Genomic DNA, 16,621 nt, shown 5'->3' on the forward strand with positions numbered 1-16,621 from the left:
ACAATTTGAAAATAAATCTTAAAACAAAAATCTTCTTTTGAATGTTTAAAATAATAACTTTTCTAGTGAGAAATTTGAAAATCACAAGCATAAACAAATTAATTTTTGGACCAATTAAAACATGAATGTCTTTGAAATATAAACATAAACTTAGAAATTAATCATTTATTGATTTATTTTACAAAGACTAGAGGGTTTAATAGAGTTCTCATTATTTCTTTTGAAGGGAATTGATAGTTACTGCCAATTTAACTTCTAATTACTTGTTTATTTTGTAGAGCTATCTAAAGCAAGAATGTTCTAGAACATCCCATGTGCTAGCTGCCAAAGATGTCAATGTCACCCATGTGCCAATTGTGAATTTCCACCATTGATTTCTATTGATTGAATATGGACCGTTTGTTATATTTTGTAATGAATTTTCTGAGTGCTATGTTTTATAAATAGTTGAACTATTTCATTTGAAGTAAAAAAGAAGAGGAGAGAAGTTGGAATTAGAAATTGAGCAAAGCTCTATGAGAGGTAATTGTTGGAATTTTATAAAAGCTTCTAAGTGATCTAAAATCCTCAAGAAGATTAGACTAAGTCTAGAAGTTATTGATCATTGTGGAGGAAGTAATTGGAGAATTTCCAATGCTTGTTCGCTTCATGGTTTGTTGTTGCTTAGACAATTAGATTTTTAGAATTTTCTTATGAATATTGTAAAGTCTAATACAAAGAATGTCATTGTGATTATAAATTTTACTTTATTTGTCATATTTCTTAAAATCTCAAGTTGCTACATTGGAATCGGGTGCACTTTATAATTTTTTTAGTGTGACAAGATCCCTTGGAAGATTGCACCATCTGTGTGTAATTGTGGCAAGGTCTTGTAAAACATAGATTGGTAAAATAATATCATTTTTACAATTTTGAAGCATATTAGTGCATGATCACTTTGAAATTATATTTTCTAACTTTTTCTTATTTCTAGACCTTTTCTTTTGAATTTTCTTTAAGGTTTGAAATCCCCAAAAAGTCATAAATTTTAAAGCATCAAATATAATAAATATAATGATAAAATGTGTTCTAAAATGCTTGGATAGAACTGGATTAGAGATCTTTGAACACAAATTAACGTTGATTTTGTGAATCCAACGATTATATTTAGAATTAGACCTTTTTTACACATCCAACAATATAAGTCCCTTTGTGAAAACAACAAATGCTAAAAATGTCGAGCAACATTAGTAAGTCAAAATTTGATATTTTTGATCCTTAGGATTAATAATACATTAATATTTCAAGGAAGGTAGGTCCTATTGTATAATTTATTGGTATGTGATGTGTGAGTAGCATCCACATCAACAGTGATCTCCTTCCTCCATGTTGTATGTTTGTTCAAATTCTTCTTAGCACAATTTACAATTACATAACTCATTGAAAAACCTCATCAACCTATTAAAGTTATTCCTTCATAGTCCACAAGTTGCAACTGGCTACTAGTTGTAGTTTGCAAAGAAAAATATGCAAATAGAGTTTTGGTCATATCCATTTCTACTAGAATACAAGAGTAGGTGGTATGGGGAAATCCTAAAGAACCTTCATCCACCTAAGAAAATCCACAAAAAGTATCTCCTATAGCTTCAAAGCAATATTTAAACCAATATTGTAGTGGAAGATTAGGAAATCTTACCTAGATTGGAATCTTGTTAAAGCATTCATTAATAGGGTTAAAAGTCCAGGTACCATGGTTTCAACAATAACAAATCCTTTTTCTCCTAGCTTCATTGGTACTCATAAATAATTTTCTTCATGTCTTATGCATTATCAAAGACAACCACAAAAAACCCTCGAGCTCTAGGGTAAATCTGAACATCCCCTCCAAAATGGGGCTCCAAAATTATGTAATCCATTTGTTAATCTCTCCTAGGCTCGATTGAAAACCTTTAAACCTCTTAGTCAATCCCAAAGAGGAAAAGTACTTCTCATTTTCCATTACTTCCTTTCAAAAATATTCTTTTAAACAAACCAAAGGCCTCTCAAGAGTAGGCCCATCTCTGTTGATATCCCCAATCCAACCATCCCCTTCAAGCTACATTGTCCTCTATCTATCTACTGATTGCATCGTTCATTTATTGTTCCAATATTTATGACACCACCATTGATTGCAAAGTTTGAACCAAACTCATGACTTTCAAACCCTCTGCCGACCATCCCAGTCCTTGCCATTGAAGCTGAGTCAAAAGACATCCCTAACCACCTAAGAGAATTACATAATGGATCCACCCAACATGAGGGTTGTCTCCAATAGAAAAATACATCGTTTCTTTGCTAAAACATTGTACATGCCCTAGGAGTATAAGAAAATTAGGAGCTCATAATTCCATTCGAAATTAATAAAATAACTTACATTTGTGTAATATTAATTATAACTGATCTTAATAAAATAACTATTAATAATTATAAAATCATATAATATAAATATTAGAATGAAAATATGCATTTTTACAATGAGTAAATGAAAAATATTTAAATTTATGATTAAACGTTATTTAATTAATTTGTTATGTATTAAAATTATGATTCAAATAAAAATATTAACAAATAGAATGATGTCAAAAAAATTATACAAATTTATAATTATAAAGAATACATACAATAATCGAATTTTTTTTTTAATAGAAATATTTGTTGTGTAATGCTTGTAATGAAATAATTCAATTTTTTATTTAACTTAATTTAAATAATATGAATCAATATCATATAAAATAGAAAAATTACTTTATTTATAATAATATAAATAAAAAATGAAAAAAAAACTTTAAAAAAGACATTTCTTTTTTAAATATAAATAAATCTAAAAATCTATCTTTTTAAAATTTTGTTTCTATAACATCAAATGTTTTAAATCAATCATGGTGTAGATAAAGTATTTCTATAGTATATTAAGTTTCAAAATATAAATCTCAACTTTATAAAAATCAAGTTTATTTTGAAAATAAAAATAATAATCACTTTTGATTGGTGCAAAACAATTGATTAATTAGACTTAATGAATGCAATACTATTATCTAAAATATATTTATATAATAACATTAAGATCAAATATTATTAGAAAGTTCTATTAGTGGAAAAAAAAATTATAAGTTCCTCACTTTGCATTTTCTCCTTCAGATTATAAAGAATAGTGATTAGGTCGAAAACTATAGGCTTGATTAAGGAGATCTAAATAAAGTGAAAACACCCATGGAGAGCATACCCCTCATGAACAAAACTCCAACATGAAATACGAATTTGGCTAATATTTTGAAGCATGGCCAGCCACTTATTAGAAAAGAAATTATTATTTTTTAAAAAATTTAATAAACATTAGTATGAAATTATGTTAGGCCGTACATCTTCAAGAGAACTTGAGATGTTCACAATCTTACGTATCCTTAGATGTACACTAATTTCATGTGTATGTGAGAGACTAATATTCTTGTCATTTTATTTTTATTTTTATTTTTATTTTTGAAAATTGATGTTGGTTTTTATTTATATAAGGGAGAGGATTTAATAGTTGAACATCTTAATTTTGTTTCCGTTTGCAAATCATTTTCATTTTGTCACAAATTTGGTAGACTTCTTTCTTATTTTAAAGGTTAAGTACGATATCATCAAATATGATGTCACATTAGCATGCGTTTTGTTGAACTGTTTAAAATGATCTAAAAAAAGTCAGATTGATAGTTGTGCTCCATGTGATATTTTTGAGGAAAAATAACAAGTGCAAAAAATTTGCGAAGAAGAACAATAGCACATAACACACATATTTACGTGGAAAACTTGGTAAAAATATACATGTAAAAAACCACAGGCAAATTTTGTCTTTCGTATTGATCCTTAGGAATTACAGAGTTACAACAATCTCAAAACTATCTATCAAAACATGACTTCGAGCAGCCTAAAACAATCGAGTTGCAGAGTCCTACTTGAATACAACTTACTAAATAGAGTAAGTATGAATCGCACAATTGCATGTAAAACACATTTCGAAATTACTATTTATAGAAAGTTTATTAACAAAAATTTCTATTTATGGTGAGTCTCAAAAAAATTTGCACCTACCGGCAGGTCGCCTTCAGCGTGTCACCTAACGGTGAGCATCTAGCAGCACACTAGTGGACAATCCATGATGACGCAACCACTGCTAGCTAAGATAGCCATAATGACTCAACCACTCCTAGCTAAGAGTCCAATTTGGACTTCACATTCCAACAATATTTTATTGGTGTATTAATCTGACATCACATGATTTGTTGCATTTCTATTTATGAAATGCATTTTTCATTCAATTATGAGTACAGACTCTCAGCACTAATAACTTTAATGTGACAACTACAACCGGTATAATATTAAAAATCTTCTGCATTAAATCAACAAACACTACTGTTAAAACATACTGAACTATTGTATCCTCTCCTCTCCCTTACCTAAAGAAGCATTTAAGAATCTAAGCATCCTGCAGGAAACATGAAGACAGCCAACAGTATTTCACTGGTAGAAAGCAAACTTGCTTGTCCGGAAAATACTCGTGACGATGGTGATGGTTTGGAAGAGGCCAATATACAGCTTAGCGAGATCGTAGTGAGGAAAGCAGATGATGTAAATCACATGGTTAATATTTCCAAGCATGAAGAACCCTTGAGTCCAGCGGCATGCATCGCCTCTAATACATTGGTAGATAGTTACATCTTAACAATTGTGGGATTCAAAAAAGAAATCGACATCAATTCCTTGAAAATTTCACTGCAAAATAATCTGGGAGAGCACCAAAGATTCTCTAGCATTGTGGTTGCTATTCTCTTCCTATTCCCTTTGTTCTTTTATTTACAACGCATGCATATATTTGTGTATCAGTGACATAGCTGTTTTTAGATAAACTTATTAGAATGGCTATAATCTTATTTATAGATGATAAAGTGGCTGTTGTTAACAAATTTATATTTTTAAGATCACATTCAGTATAAATCATTAAATATGATTCTAAATATTGATCTATGTAACAAATTAATATTGCCTTAAAAGACTTCCAAACAAATTAAGATGTGTGTCTGTTGTGTATAGGCTGTTACTTTATAGAATAGGGATTGTTCTCCATTTCTCAATGTCTCAATCATTCTCCATTTTGTTGGTTGAAATTTGTGTTACATTACTATTTTGAAACGATTGCAGGTAAAGGACAAGCACAACAATCTGAAGTGGTGTTTAAGAGAGGTGGTGATAGAGGAACATGTGATTGTTCCTAGCCTAAGCCCCTCAATTGCAGAAAATCCCTACCTTGTGAATGAATATACAAGCTCTTTGGTGACTGCTCCTCCTCTCAATCCATGCAAGCCTCTTTGGGAAGTTCATGTATTGAATGTTCCATCCGAGGATGCAGCAGCCAGCCTTGTGTTCAGAATCCATCATTCACTTGGAGATTGTATCTCTATGGTATCCCTAATTCTCAATTCCACAAGCAAAGCCAACAATAATTCTCAAGCCCCACCCACCATTCCACAACGTACAACCGCTGACCAAAGACCCAAAGGTTTTCTGCAAATTGTGTACAATGTGCTTGTCAGGCTTTGGCTTACATTCGTTTTTCTGCACGAGGTTGGGATCACTCTGCTATGGAAACATGATAGGAATTTATTGATAGGAGGAAGGAGAGCTGATGTTTGTTCAAAGCGTCTGGCTTACGTGACTCTCGGCATGGATGATATCTGCTTTGTTAAAAAAGCAGTGAATGGGGTAAGTCAATCTTTCTAACCTTTTAAGTCGAATCGATGGTGATCACGTTGGGTTTGTGAGTGGTCCAATTCAATGATATACGATCATCTTGTAGCAGAAAGATTCAGTTTTGCACATTTCTAACTATTAAAGTTGATGGCAGACATTGAATGATGTCATTATGGGAGCGCTCTCTGCTGGACTCGTCCGCTATATGAGCAGACAACAAAATGGTACGCATAATAATGAACTAGTATAGATATCTTTGAAAGATGTCAGAGATATTAGTTTGGAAATGTTTATGTTAAAATTGGACATCTCTCAGATACATGAAAATATCATAAATTAACTTGATGATTGGATTCGATTGTGTGATCAATATTTTTATCATGTTTTGGAACCATGTTTCATGATTTATCATAAGAGAATGAGAATGGATTAAGTAGAAAATAAAAATATCATTTTTCTCTTTTCTATTAAATTTATCTTAATGATAGATCATAGAACATGATCACGAATATTGATAAAAAAATTGATCACACAAAAATATATACTACTAACTTTTAAACTACTCTTAAAAAATATATTTATATTCTCCACAAACTCACACTAACTCTGTCCTTTTCTTCTCTTGGAGATCAAGTTAAAAATATCTCGGTCCCACAAAGAGCGACAACACATAAGAATTCAAGACTGCGAGCAATGGTGGCAGTAAATATGAGGCAGTTTCCCATACTTAAGGTAAGTGCCAACGATAATCTTCTTTCAGTATTATTTGGAATTCTCCATTCCCTCCAAGCAGTTGTCATTTAAAGGCGAGCATTTAATATGGGCAGGATCTGGATAGGAACATGAAAAGGCCATCGAAAGCTATGTGGGGTAACAAACTAGGTTTCTGGATGTTTCCTTTTCCGATGTCTCACTATGGAGATCCCCTTCAATACTGTCGTGATACAACAATGATGTCAAGGAAGAAGAAGTTATCTTTCGAGGCCTCTGCCTCATACGCCATAAGCAAATACATGCCAACTAAGGTAAATATAGCTAGACAACCTTTCTATGGAGTCAGATCATGCAGATAAGTTTTTTAAATGCAATTTATTGAACACCCACAAATGCTAGTGCGAGTAGCTGCCAATAATTACTTTCAGAAAAACACAATTGTATAGAAGAGGATTTGGAATGATACTAGTTGATATCTGTTTCTTAAAATGGATAAGATTCGAATTGATTGTAATTTCTAAAATGGGTTTTTTTTCTTTTTCCAATTTGGTTTGAATGTCAGTTGGCGGCATATTTATCCAAGAAATTTACCACAATACTTACATTGGGCTTCTCCAATGTAATGGGGCCAGTGGAAGAGATTCAATACGGGGATAACCCAGTTGCTCACATTATTCCTACGGCCCACGTTAACAATTGTGTCAGTGTTCTTATTCTATGTTACAATTTTTTTAATTTAGAAAGTGTTGGAGGAATTATACACGACACTTAAAGGAGATTGTTCCCATCTTTCTGCACTCGATAGTGATACATTTCATAAGCTATGGTGGAAAAGGGAAGCTGGTTGCATTAGTCTCGGAAGACGTAGTTCCTGATCCGCTTCAGCTTTGTCAGGATTGCGCCGACGCTCTCCAACTCATGAAACAAGCCGCACATGGAACTTCAGTGCATTCATCTTGAATGTTCACTTACCTCTGTTTTTTCCATTTGCGATACCTATATAAATCTCTAGTGTTGCAAGGAGGAGTTTTGGTGAGGTTATCAGCAATTCATCAGGAACAAAACTACAATTCCACTTGCTCATCTTATCTTGAACCAAATCACAAATGAAATGATATTAGAACTCTATATGTTTGGTTCTAACATGAAATAAAGGATCTTTGGTCATTACAATAGTACTACAATTATCATAATAAATAATTATCGAATGTTATTAATATTCTTCTAATCCACTTGATCTATATAGATACCTCTATGAAATGTTTTCATATCATTAAATTCCCAAGTAAAGGCTTGTGTGTCGTTTTACAACAATTTTGTCAGTTGTGCCTCCTCTTCATATAAAGCCAATTCTTAATGGATAATTATTTGTCTGCCTCCTCTCCATATAAAGCCAATTCTTAATGGATAATTATTTGTCTGGATGCATAATGACTTGTTTTTAATCAATATGAAACATAAAGAGAATACTTTTAGGACAAATTAATCTGTGTAAAAGAGCAGAATGAGGGAGGAGTTGATGTAGAGTACTCATGTGTTAATATCTTAATTAAAGAAAAATTGTCTCTCCAAATAAGTAGTTAAAAACTTTTGGAGTCTCTCTTGGGACTATTTGGAGTCATCTTTAGACATCCTATTGTACTTAAATCAAGAAAGGAAATTCATCCTCTCTTTCCTCTCCTTAATATTCTTCCAAATGTTTAGCTATTATGACCATGGTCAATGTGGAGGCATCCTTCTCATCTAAGTTTGAAACATAACCTATCTATAATTTATTATTGTATTACATGGAATTCCTCTCTTTCCTATCCTTAATATTCTTCCAAATGTTTGGCTATTATGACCATGGTCAATGTGGAGGCATCCTTCTCATCCAAGTTTGAAACGTAACCTATCTATAATTTATTATTGTATTACATGGAAGATAGTTCTATTAGCCTAATCCCATTAAAGATAGTCATGCTACATAGTCAACAACACGTAAGACATATTATTGTAGCTAACAAATGATGGCCTAATGTGATTAAGTATCCAAATCCTCTTTTTGTTTTCTTGAAGAATAAATCCATAAGATACTCTCAAATATTTAGTTTGACAATGATGTCTTCCAAAATCCCCTTGAGTCTACTTTTAGTTTGATTAACAAACTACAAGACTTTGACATAGGTTGTATATTAGCCATAGATAATTCATCCATAGTATTAAATGCAGTCTTATAAAAGCATGTAAAAACATTGTTGTCATTTATGCATTTTTAATAATTACCATTTTCTATAAATTCAAAATTTTATTGTATAATAACCACACCTAACATTCGATTTTATTATTATTATTCTGTTGCACTTTTTCTCACTTTTTATGCTGTTACATTTTTAATCTGTCAATTCAGAAGGAGGACAATTGGATTTGTGTTAACATTTTGATGGATGCTTTTCGTGAAGCAGACGAATCCTCATACCTCATGGCTTTGTATGGTCCCACTATGAGGCGACCCCAAAATTCATGTACCTACAAAGTCATTTTTTGATCTTTCGATTCAAAAGATCAAACCATGGAAGTTATAGGATCTCTTAAATACTTGGCCACTGTGGCTCTCATCCTATTGTTATCTTTAATTTTTGTTGTTGCTCAACTGAGTAATTTATGCTTTTTCAATGATTGTGTTCTTTTAGTTAAATAATTGTCTATAACACTGAACATGTTTTTATCCATGTAGAATTTATAAACATTGAACTTATCTTAATGATAGATCATGGAACATGATTAATGTTTCTTTTCTATTATACTTATCTTAATAATAGATCATAAAATATAATAAAAAATATTGGTAAGAAAATTGATCACACTAAAGATGTATACTATCTTTTTACACTACTCTTAAAAAATACACCATATGAACCATTAGGACATCATATGGTCCTAATGATTCATATGGTGTCCAAAGGGGTTGAATACGGTGTCATTTGGGGTCATATGGGTCCCTAAGGGGTCACACATGGTGTTAGAACATTGTATGACCCCTTAAGACATCATACGATCCATTAGGACATCATATGGTCCTAATGGTTCATATGGTATCCTAAGGGGTTGAATAAGGTTTCGTTAGAGGTCATATGAGGTCCTAAGGGGTCACACATGGTGTTACAACACCGTATGACCCCTTAGGACACCATACGAACCATTAAGACATCATATGGTCTTAATGGTTCATATAGTGTCCTAAGGGCTCAAATGGTGTTGTTAGGGGTCATATGGGGTCCTAAGGGGTCATACATGGTGTTAGAACACCGTATGACCCCTTTGGACACCATATGAACCATTAGGACATCGTATGGTTCTAATGGTTCATATAGTGTCCTAAGAGGTCATATGGTGTCATTAGGGGTCATATGGGGTCCTAAGGAGTAACACGTGGTGTTAGAACACTGTATGACCCCTTAGGACACTATATGAACCATTAGGACATCATATGGTCTTAATGGTTCATATAGTATCCTAAGGGGTTGAATACGATGTCGTTAGGGGTCATATGGGGTCCTAATGGGTCACACGTGGTGTTAGAATACCATATAACCCCTTAGGACATCATATGGTCCTAATGGTTCATATATTGTCCTAAGGGGTCATATGGTGTCGCTAGGGGTCATACGGTATCCTAAGTGGTCATGTTATGTACTAGGACGTTAAAAGGGGTCATAGAGGTTCTAATTTTTCTAATGTTTTATTTTATTTTTTAAGTTTTCTAATGTTTTTCTAAGTTATAATTTATTATTTAATTTTTCTAGCGTTTTAATTTATTATTTAATTTTTCTAACGTTTTAATTTATTATCTAAGTTTTAATTTAGAATCTAAGTTTTAATTTAGAATCTAAGTTTTCTAAGTTTTTCCTAACGTTTTTCTAAAATGTTGAGAAAAATAATAAATATATAATTATTTAATTAAAAAAACAAATTAACAAACGAAAACTATTTTATTTACTTTTTGAAAATGAATTTAATAAAAAATAAAAGTATTAAACAAAAAAAAGGTAATTTTGTGCACCTGGAACAATGTAAGTCAAATGACGACTGTTGAGGAGTGTCGACTAGTGTTGACGAGACTCGCTCATGAAATCTCCATGTAGGGTTCTCTCTAACCGCCTCAATGGAGCCCAGATGCCAAGTTGAAAATGACAGTTCAATTGTCATTTTTCAGTTTATATAGCTGGTTAAAAAAAAAGACCATCAGGGGTTGGCACGAAGGGGGGGTTCGAGTGAACCCCCTAAAAATAAATATTTTTTGGGGTTCAAGAAAACCCATTTTTAAAATAGGGCTAACTCAAACCATCCCCCATCAGTAGGTTCGCTCGAACCCGTAGGGGTAGTTCGAGAAAACAGTCTTAGTTCGTATGAAGTTGACGACAAACCATTTTTTCCACACCCACAAATTTCCTTCATGGCTAAAAGTGGGAACCATTAATGTGGTTTCACCCACTATTAGGTTTTCAAGTCCTCTATTGTTCATATGGTAGAGTTGGTTGGTTGTTGTTGTTGTTCTTTCTAACAATAAGATTATCTGTCAAAACTGATCCAAAGAATGCTTAGCACTTCTTTGATATGTGGATTCAAGTCTTGCAACTTCGAGGACACATTCATTTGGTTTGTGTAGTGTTCCAATTCAGTTTTATACTGCTAGTTTGATTGGCAAGTGAAGCTACATTACTTTGTATTATGTGTTGTCACTTGTTTTGGTCTTTTGTTGATTTAGGTAGTATATCTTATTTGGAGATCACGCTCTTTTAGCTTGAATATGAATTGAAGGTTGAGCATAGATATTGATATGGGTCTCACCATGACTTGTGTAGATCTGAATTGTGTATTTTGCATTGGAGGATATTTTTGGGCCGACTCATTAGCATGCTTTATTATTTATCTATACGTTTTGTTTGATGCCGACTTTGGAGGATGTGTTAGTGTGTGCGGTTTTTTGGAATTATTTAAGAAGGATGTGTTGTGATGTTTTTCGGTCCTCTCTATATCTTGGAGTGGGCCACATTTGATGTTATAAGTTTGGGTGGCCTCATTCATGTAATATTGTATCTTATGTCTGTAGCCAGCCTAGTTGAGGGTTTTAATGAATGATCTTGTATCTATAGATGTTCAGTTGTATGAGTTGAGGTATGGAATGTGTGTGAATTGGTGTGATGTGGATGTGAATGATATGCAAGTAGATTTGGTCCAAAAGTCAATTTGTGAAGAGCTTTGATGATGATATCTTTAGTGTGATAATGTCCTGAGATAGTGGTTGATGTCAAATCGGTTTGTTGTGATATTGGTTGATTGGCATGTAGTGGTTAAAGGATAGTTTCAGATCAGGATATCTTTTTCAATTCAATTCATCTATTTCCAATACCCGTCGAAAGATAGTGTGTTCTTTTTGGCAACTTGTGTAGTCCTTTGTATCTTGCTCTAAGACAATGAGTTTCACTAATGCAAGTCATTTGTATCTTGCCCTAAGGTCATGCAACTTAGTTTAGCAAGTCCAATTAGGTGCAATCAGCTCCTTAGCCTTAAGCCCAAAACATTCTAATCAATTATTCATATTGTGAGAGTGATTCTTACCATGGTTTTTTCCTATTAAGGTTTTTCTACATAAATCTGGTGTTCATGTGTTTACTGTGCTTTGTGCTTTCATGTTTCATAATTGCGGTAATGAGTTAATTGTGGTTTGAAGATTTATAGATTAGAGATAAATTATTTTAAGGTCTGGACTTATTCATCCCCCCTCTCAATTCGGTGGTGTGTTCAAAAATTGGTATCAGATATTGGTTCCTCTTAGAGAAGCTTAACCGCTTGAGGAAGAACTAAAATGACATAGAAAGTTAACTACAAAAAACTGATGTTTGATGGTAGAAATTATTCCTATTGGAAGGAAAGGATGGAATATCATTTGAAATCTCTACCAATTTGAATATGAGATATTATCAAGATTGGATATTATCTAGCTTCAATCAACTTCGTAGACTTTAAGAAATTGAAACATAGGCTTATTTAATTATTTTATTTTATTTTATTCACTTAAGTATAGTAACACATTTATAACAATAAAATCAATTTAATTCACAATTTCTATGTAATTTGTTCAAAATTTGATAACAAGAATTGTTGCTAATATATCTAGACTTATAAAAACTTATAGATCCATCTATAAAAAAATTCTGACAAAGAAATAGAAAAAAATAAAAGAATAGAAAATATATATCTTATGCTGAAAATTTACTATCCAAAATTTACCGAAGAAGGCTTCCTTCTCTTTAGTTAGTTGAAACATCACAACTGCACAATCTCCTTTAAATTAAATATTTTTCACTTTAAAAACTTCATTATTACTATTGACTAATACCTTTGTTTTTTAATGCAAGTATCTAGATAGATAACCAATTTATTGTTGATTCTCTCTAGATTTCCTTCAAGGTATTTTTATTTTTATAAAAGACTTTATGTATCTTTTCAATAAAACTAATACTAAATTGGTGTCATATATTTATAAAAGACTTTATGTATCTTTTCAATAAAACTAATACTAAATTGGTGTCATGACTTAACTATGTGTATAGATTTACATAGATTTTCATTCAAGTATTTATCTTTTTATCATAGTGAATATTTTTTATCTAAAGTGGGTATATATTTGATATTATAAGCTAAAAATTGTATTGTTATTGAGTATTTTATAAATGTTGTTTAACCTAAAAAGTGAATATTAAATTTTATGTATAAATTTTAGAGGCTAGTAAACTAATGTGAACAAATTATTTGAAAAGCCTTTTCTTTTGCGATATCAGATTTCTACAATTCATGATGTTGCTTTGTTTGTAAGGAAAATTAATCCCCATGTTGATTTGTCATGTCACCTAAAAATATTATGATGTATACAATAGTATTCAAAGCAAAACATTAATAGAATTGAAATTCAAGTACAAAAGTATAATGTATTATAAGTCTAATAAATCAAATTATGTCGTGGAATTCGGAGAGTTGATAAATTGAAATGGACAAAGTAGTTGAAAAGTGTTGAGTTGGTAAATTGGAATTGATTAAATAATTAAAAAATGTTTCATTGTAGGTAGAAGTAACTCCCAAATTAATTTATTTTGCTATCTAATATCTATCAAAGTGTTCAATATCATTCAAGACATTATTAAAGTTGAAATTTAAGAAAAAAAAAACAATTAAAACATTGCTATTTTTTTAAAATGACAATTTATCCTTACAATAATTGATTTCAAAATCAATTCATACAATAATACAAAAATAATTTTTTCAAAATTATTAAAATAAAAAAACTAAAAAATTATTGAATATTTTTTTCATTTTATGCCCAAATAATAATTTATAAAGAAAAATCCAATTGTAAAAGAAATTAGACAACTATGAGGTAGTGAATTTTCACCAACCACAATCATTTTCATAAAGAACATGCCTCTCGTTTATTGTTATATTTTTTCCTTAAAAAGATAGCCAAGGGAAAACTAGGTAATTTATTTCCTTATAAAAGCAATCACTTTCATACTACCTAATGTTTCTTAGAGACAAGGGACAATAATATGATACTTGTCTTTTAAATTAACTTTCAAGAACTTTTAAAGTAAAATAAAATTAAAACGTTTAATTTTTTTAATTAAAAATAATATGATTATTTAATTTTTTATTTTTATGTATAAACAAAGTGATGGCGAATTGGTTAAGATTTGTTAAATAAAAAAAAACTATTTATTATTTTTTAATAGTTTTGTTTTTATTTTATTTTAAAAGGTATGATAAATATTATATATTTATATGTTATTCCTAATAGTTTTGTTTGTAGATATTAATATATTTTTAAAATATTGAAATTTTTAATTTTTGAAAAGTGTAACTTCAAATAATTTTTCTATCGTGATTAAGATATCACTTCTTTTTATTGTTAATATAGGAAATGCATTTCTTAACACAATTAATTTTTTTTTAAAATAATTAATAAACATTTATCGTAATAATTCAAAATAGTAATCTAAGCAAAATAATATTCTTAATTCATTGTGACAACCTTAGTAATATCGTAACAACTTTCCTTATGATTGTTAAGATGTGCATACCATCCCCTCTACTTTGTTCAACATGTCATGCATTTGTATATAATAATATCACTTGTTAAATTTTTTTTTTTTATTAAATATCAAGAAGTCACCATACAAAATCAGAGTAATCATAATAGCTCAGTCATGTTACACATTATGAAGGAGGTCTACCCCAGCAAAAAGACTACACCCTAACCCAGCATGTACATCGTCAATCAACAAGGCCTTATGTACAGATTACATACTGATTATATAGTAGATCCGAGCATTAGATTACAAAAAACAAGGAAACATAAAAAAAGTATCAAGGGAACTGGTAAATTCCCTCTATGGGGCCATGACACCGCTGATTTCATTCCATGCAATCCATCCTTCTGGGCCTTCCATCCAAATCAGTTCTTCTCCACTGTGGATATGCTCTAGGTACTGGTGTTCAAACCGGTCTACCACTGGTATGACTGCTACCTGCTATTATGTATCTCTTTGCCTGTTAGCATTGAGTTCCCTCATGAAGTTATGGAGGTCATCTTTAGAGGGGGCTTTGACTTCATCTCTCTTGGCCCAGGCAAAGCCATGAGAGACCTCCCATTTAAAGACAATGTCATCATGAGATCCTCGAACTTCTTCCTGGACAACTTCAAAACCACAGTAACCTACAAGCAAACATCATGCCATATGAGTCTCCTCAGAGACTTCATAAGAGTTCTAGAACATCCATTAAACACACTATTATTTCTAACTTTCCAAATGGCCTATAGAATGCTAATAGAAAGAACAGACCAAAAATCATTAAAAAATTTATTGATCTTTGCTAACATGACCATAAATGATCTCAATGATATCAATATTACTCTTAACCACAATTCCAAACATGTACCAAATTTCCTTGGGAATCAAACAATCAAATAAGATGTGGTTCACAGAATCAGTCACCCTACAACAATTGCAAATGTTGAATTCACCATTTTGGAGCTTAATAGGCAACTGGTTTAGAATCATTCTCCACCAAAAGAAATTTTACTTAGGCTCAAGAGGAGAATGCCAAATTCTGGAGAGGGTTTTGTTCCAAGAAGGGGGAGGGGGGTTGGGCAACCAAAAGTAACTCAAAATACCAAGAATCTCATCATTGTCCACCAAGGCAGAGTAAATATACTTAGATTTGACAACAAGTAATGCAAACCCATTAGTCCAAGTGAAGGAGCAAAGGGGGTTGGAGTTATCATAGCAGATCAGTGGCTAGGGAAGGGTGGAATAGGTCAAGCAAAGAAGGGAATAGGTTTTGAACTGGGATTGGGGAATGCCAAAGATATCCATGATGCCTTGCCAAGACAACAATCTCCCATCCTGAATGATATTAGTAAACATCCTAATGTCTTCCTTGGCCCATGTTTTTGTCAAGTAGCCTTGGATTAATGCCAAGGGTTTATCCTTGTGTACTAGATTCCACCAAATAGATCGTTGCCCCCAAAATTTCTAATTCTCATCCACAATGTCATTTCCTTTGATAAATTTCCTAACCCATTCCCATGCTTTCCAAAGTGCTTTAAAGACCACCAATCCCCCAAGGAGATTGGAAATTTCCCTGTAACTAGGTCACAAAAAGGAAGCCCTTTCCATGCAGAAGCCTTCTTGGGTGAAGAGTTGGAGATATTATGCCTCACTAGAACTTTTTATGGTTCCTCACCTTGTAATTCTCTAAAAAAATCGCTTAGTCACTAAGGCTATACCCTGGCATCTGCAGAAAGAATGAATAGAGTAGGGGCTAAGGGGCAGCCCTATCTAATGGACCTAGAGAGGTTGAAAAAATCAGACCTTTCCACGTTAACATCCACACAGGCTGATGCATCTTTCATTAGTCTTAACCATCTGACATAAGAAATTGGGAAATCTCATACTCTCCAAAACCATGAACACAAACTTCCACTCAATCTTGTCATATGCCTTTTCAAAGTCTAGGAGCATCATGACACTATTTTGGTTAGCTTTCATAGCCCAATGCATAGATTCCCAATAGGTAAGTAAGTTTTCTAGGATATACCTTCCCTTGACCAAAATAGACT

General features: G+C 31.9%; 1 protein-coding gene across 1 annotated transcript; it reads left to right on the plus strand.

Moving 5' to 3' along the window:
• Positions 1–4,444: 4,444 nt before the first annotated feature.
• Positions 4,445–7,629, plus strand: LOC131034261 (wax ester synthase/diacylglycerol acyltransferase 5). Its single transcript, XM_057965694.2, has 6 exons — positions 4,445–4,818; positions 5,200–5,760; positions 5,903–5,972; positions 6,377–6,480; positions 6,576–6,773; positions 7,025–7,629. Exons 1-6 carry the CDS (start codon positions 4,498–4,500, stop codon positions 7,232–7,234), a joined length of 1,464 nt encoding a protein of 487 aa, XP_057821677.2. The 5' UTR covers positions 4,445–4,497; the 3' UTR covers positions 7,235–7,629.
• Positions 7,630–16,621: the final 8,992 nt, after the last annotated feature.

Source organism: Cryptomeria japonica, chromosome 3 (genome assembly GCF_030272615.1).
Source record: "Cryptomeria japonica chromosome 3, Sugi_1.0, whole genome shotgun sequence".
Lineage (NCBI taxonomy): Eukaryota > Viridiplantae > Streptophyta > Pinopsida > Cupressales > Cupressaceae > Cryptomeria > Cryptomeria japonica.

Coding starts and splice junctions, on each gene's coding strand:
- LOC131034261 (XM_057965694.2), top strand. CDS start 4,498: ATGAAGACAGCCAACAGTATTTCACTGGTAGAAAGCAAACTTGCTTGT. Junction 6,481..6,575: donor GGCAGTTTCCCATACTTAAG/GTAAGTGCCAAC, acceptor TAATATGGGCAG/GATCTGGATAGGAACATGAA. Junction 6,774..7,024: donor GCAAATACATGCCAACTAAG/GTAAATATAGCT, acceptor TTTGAATGTCAG/TTGGCGGCATATTTATCCAA.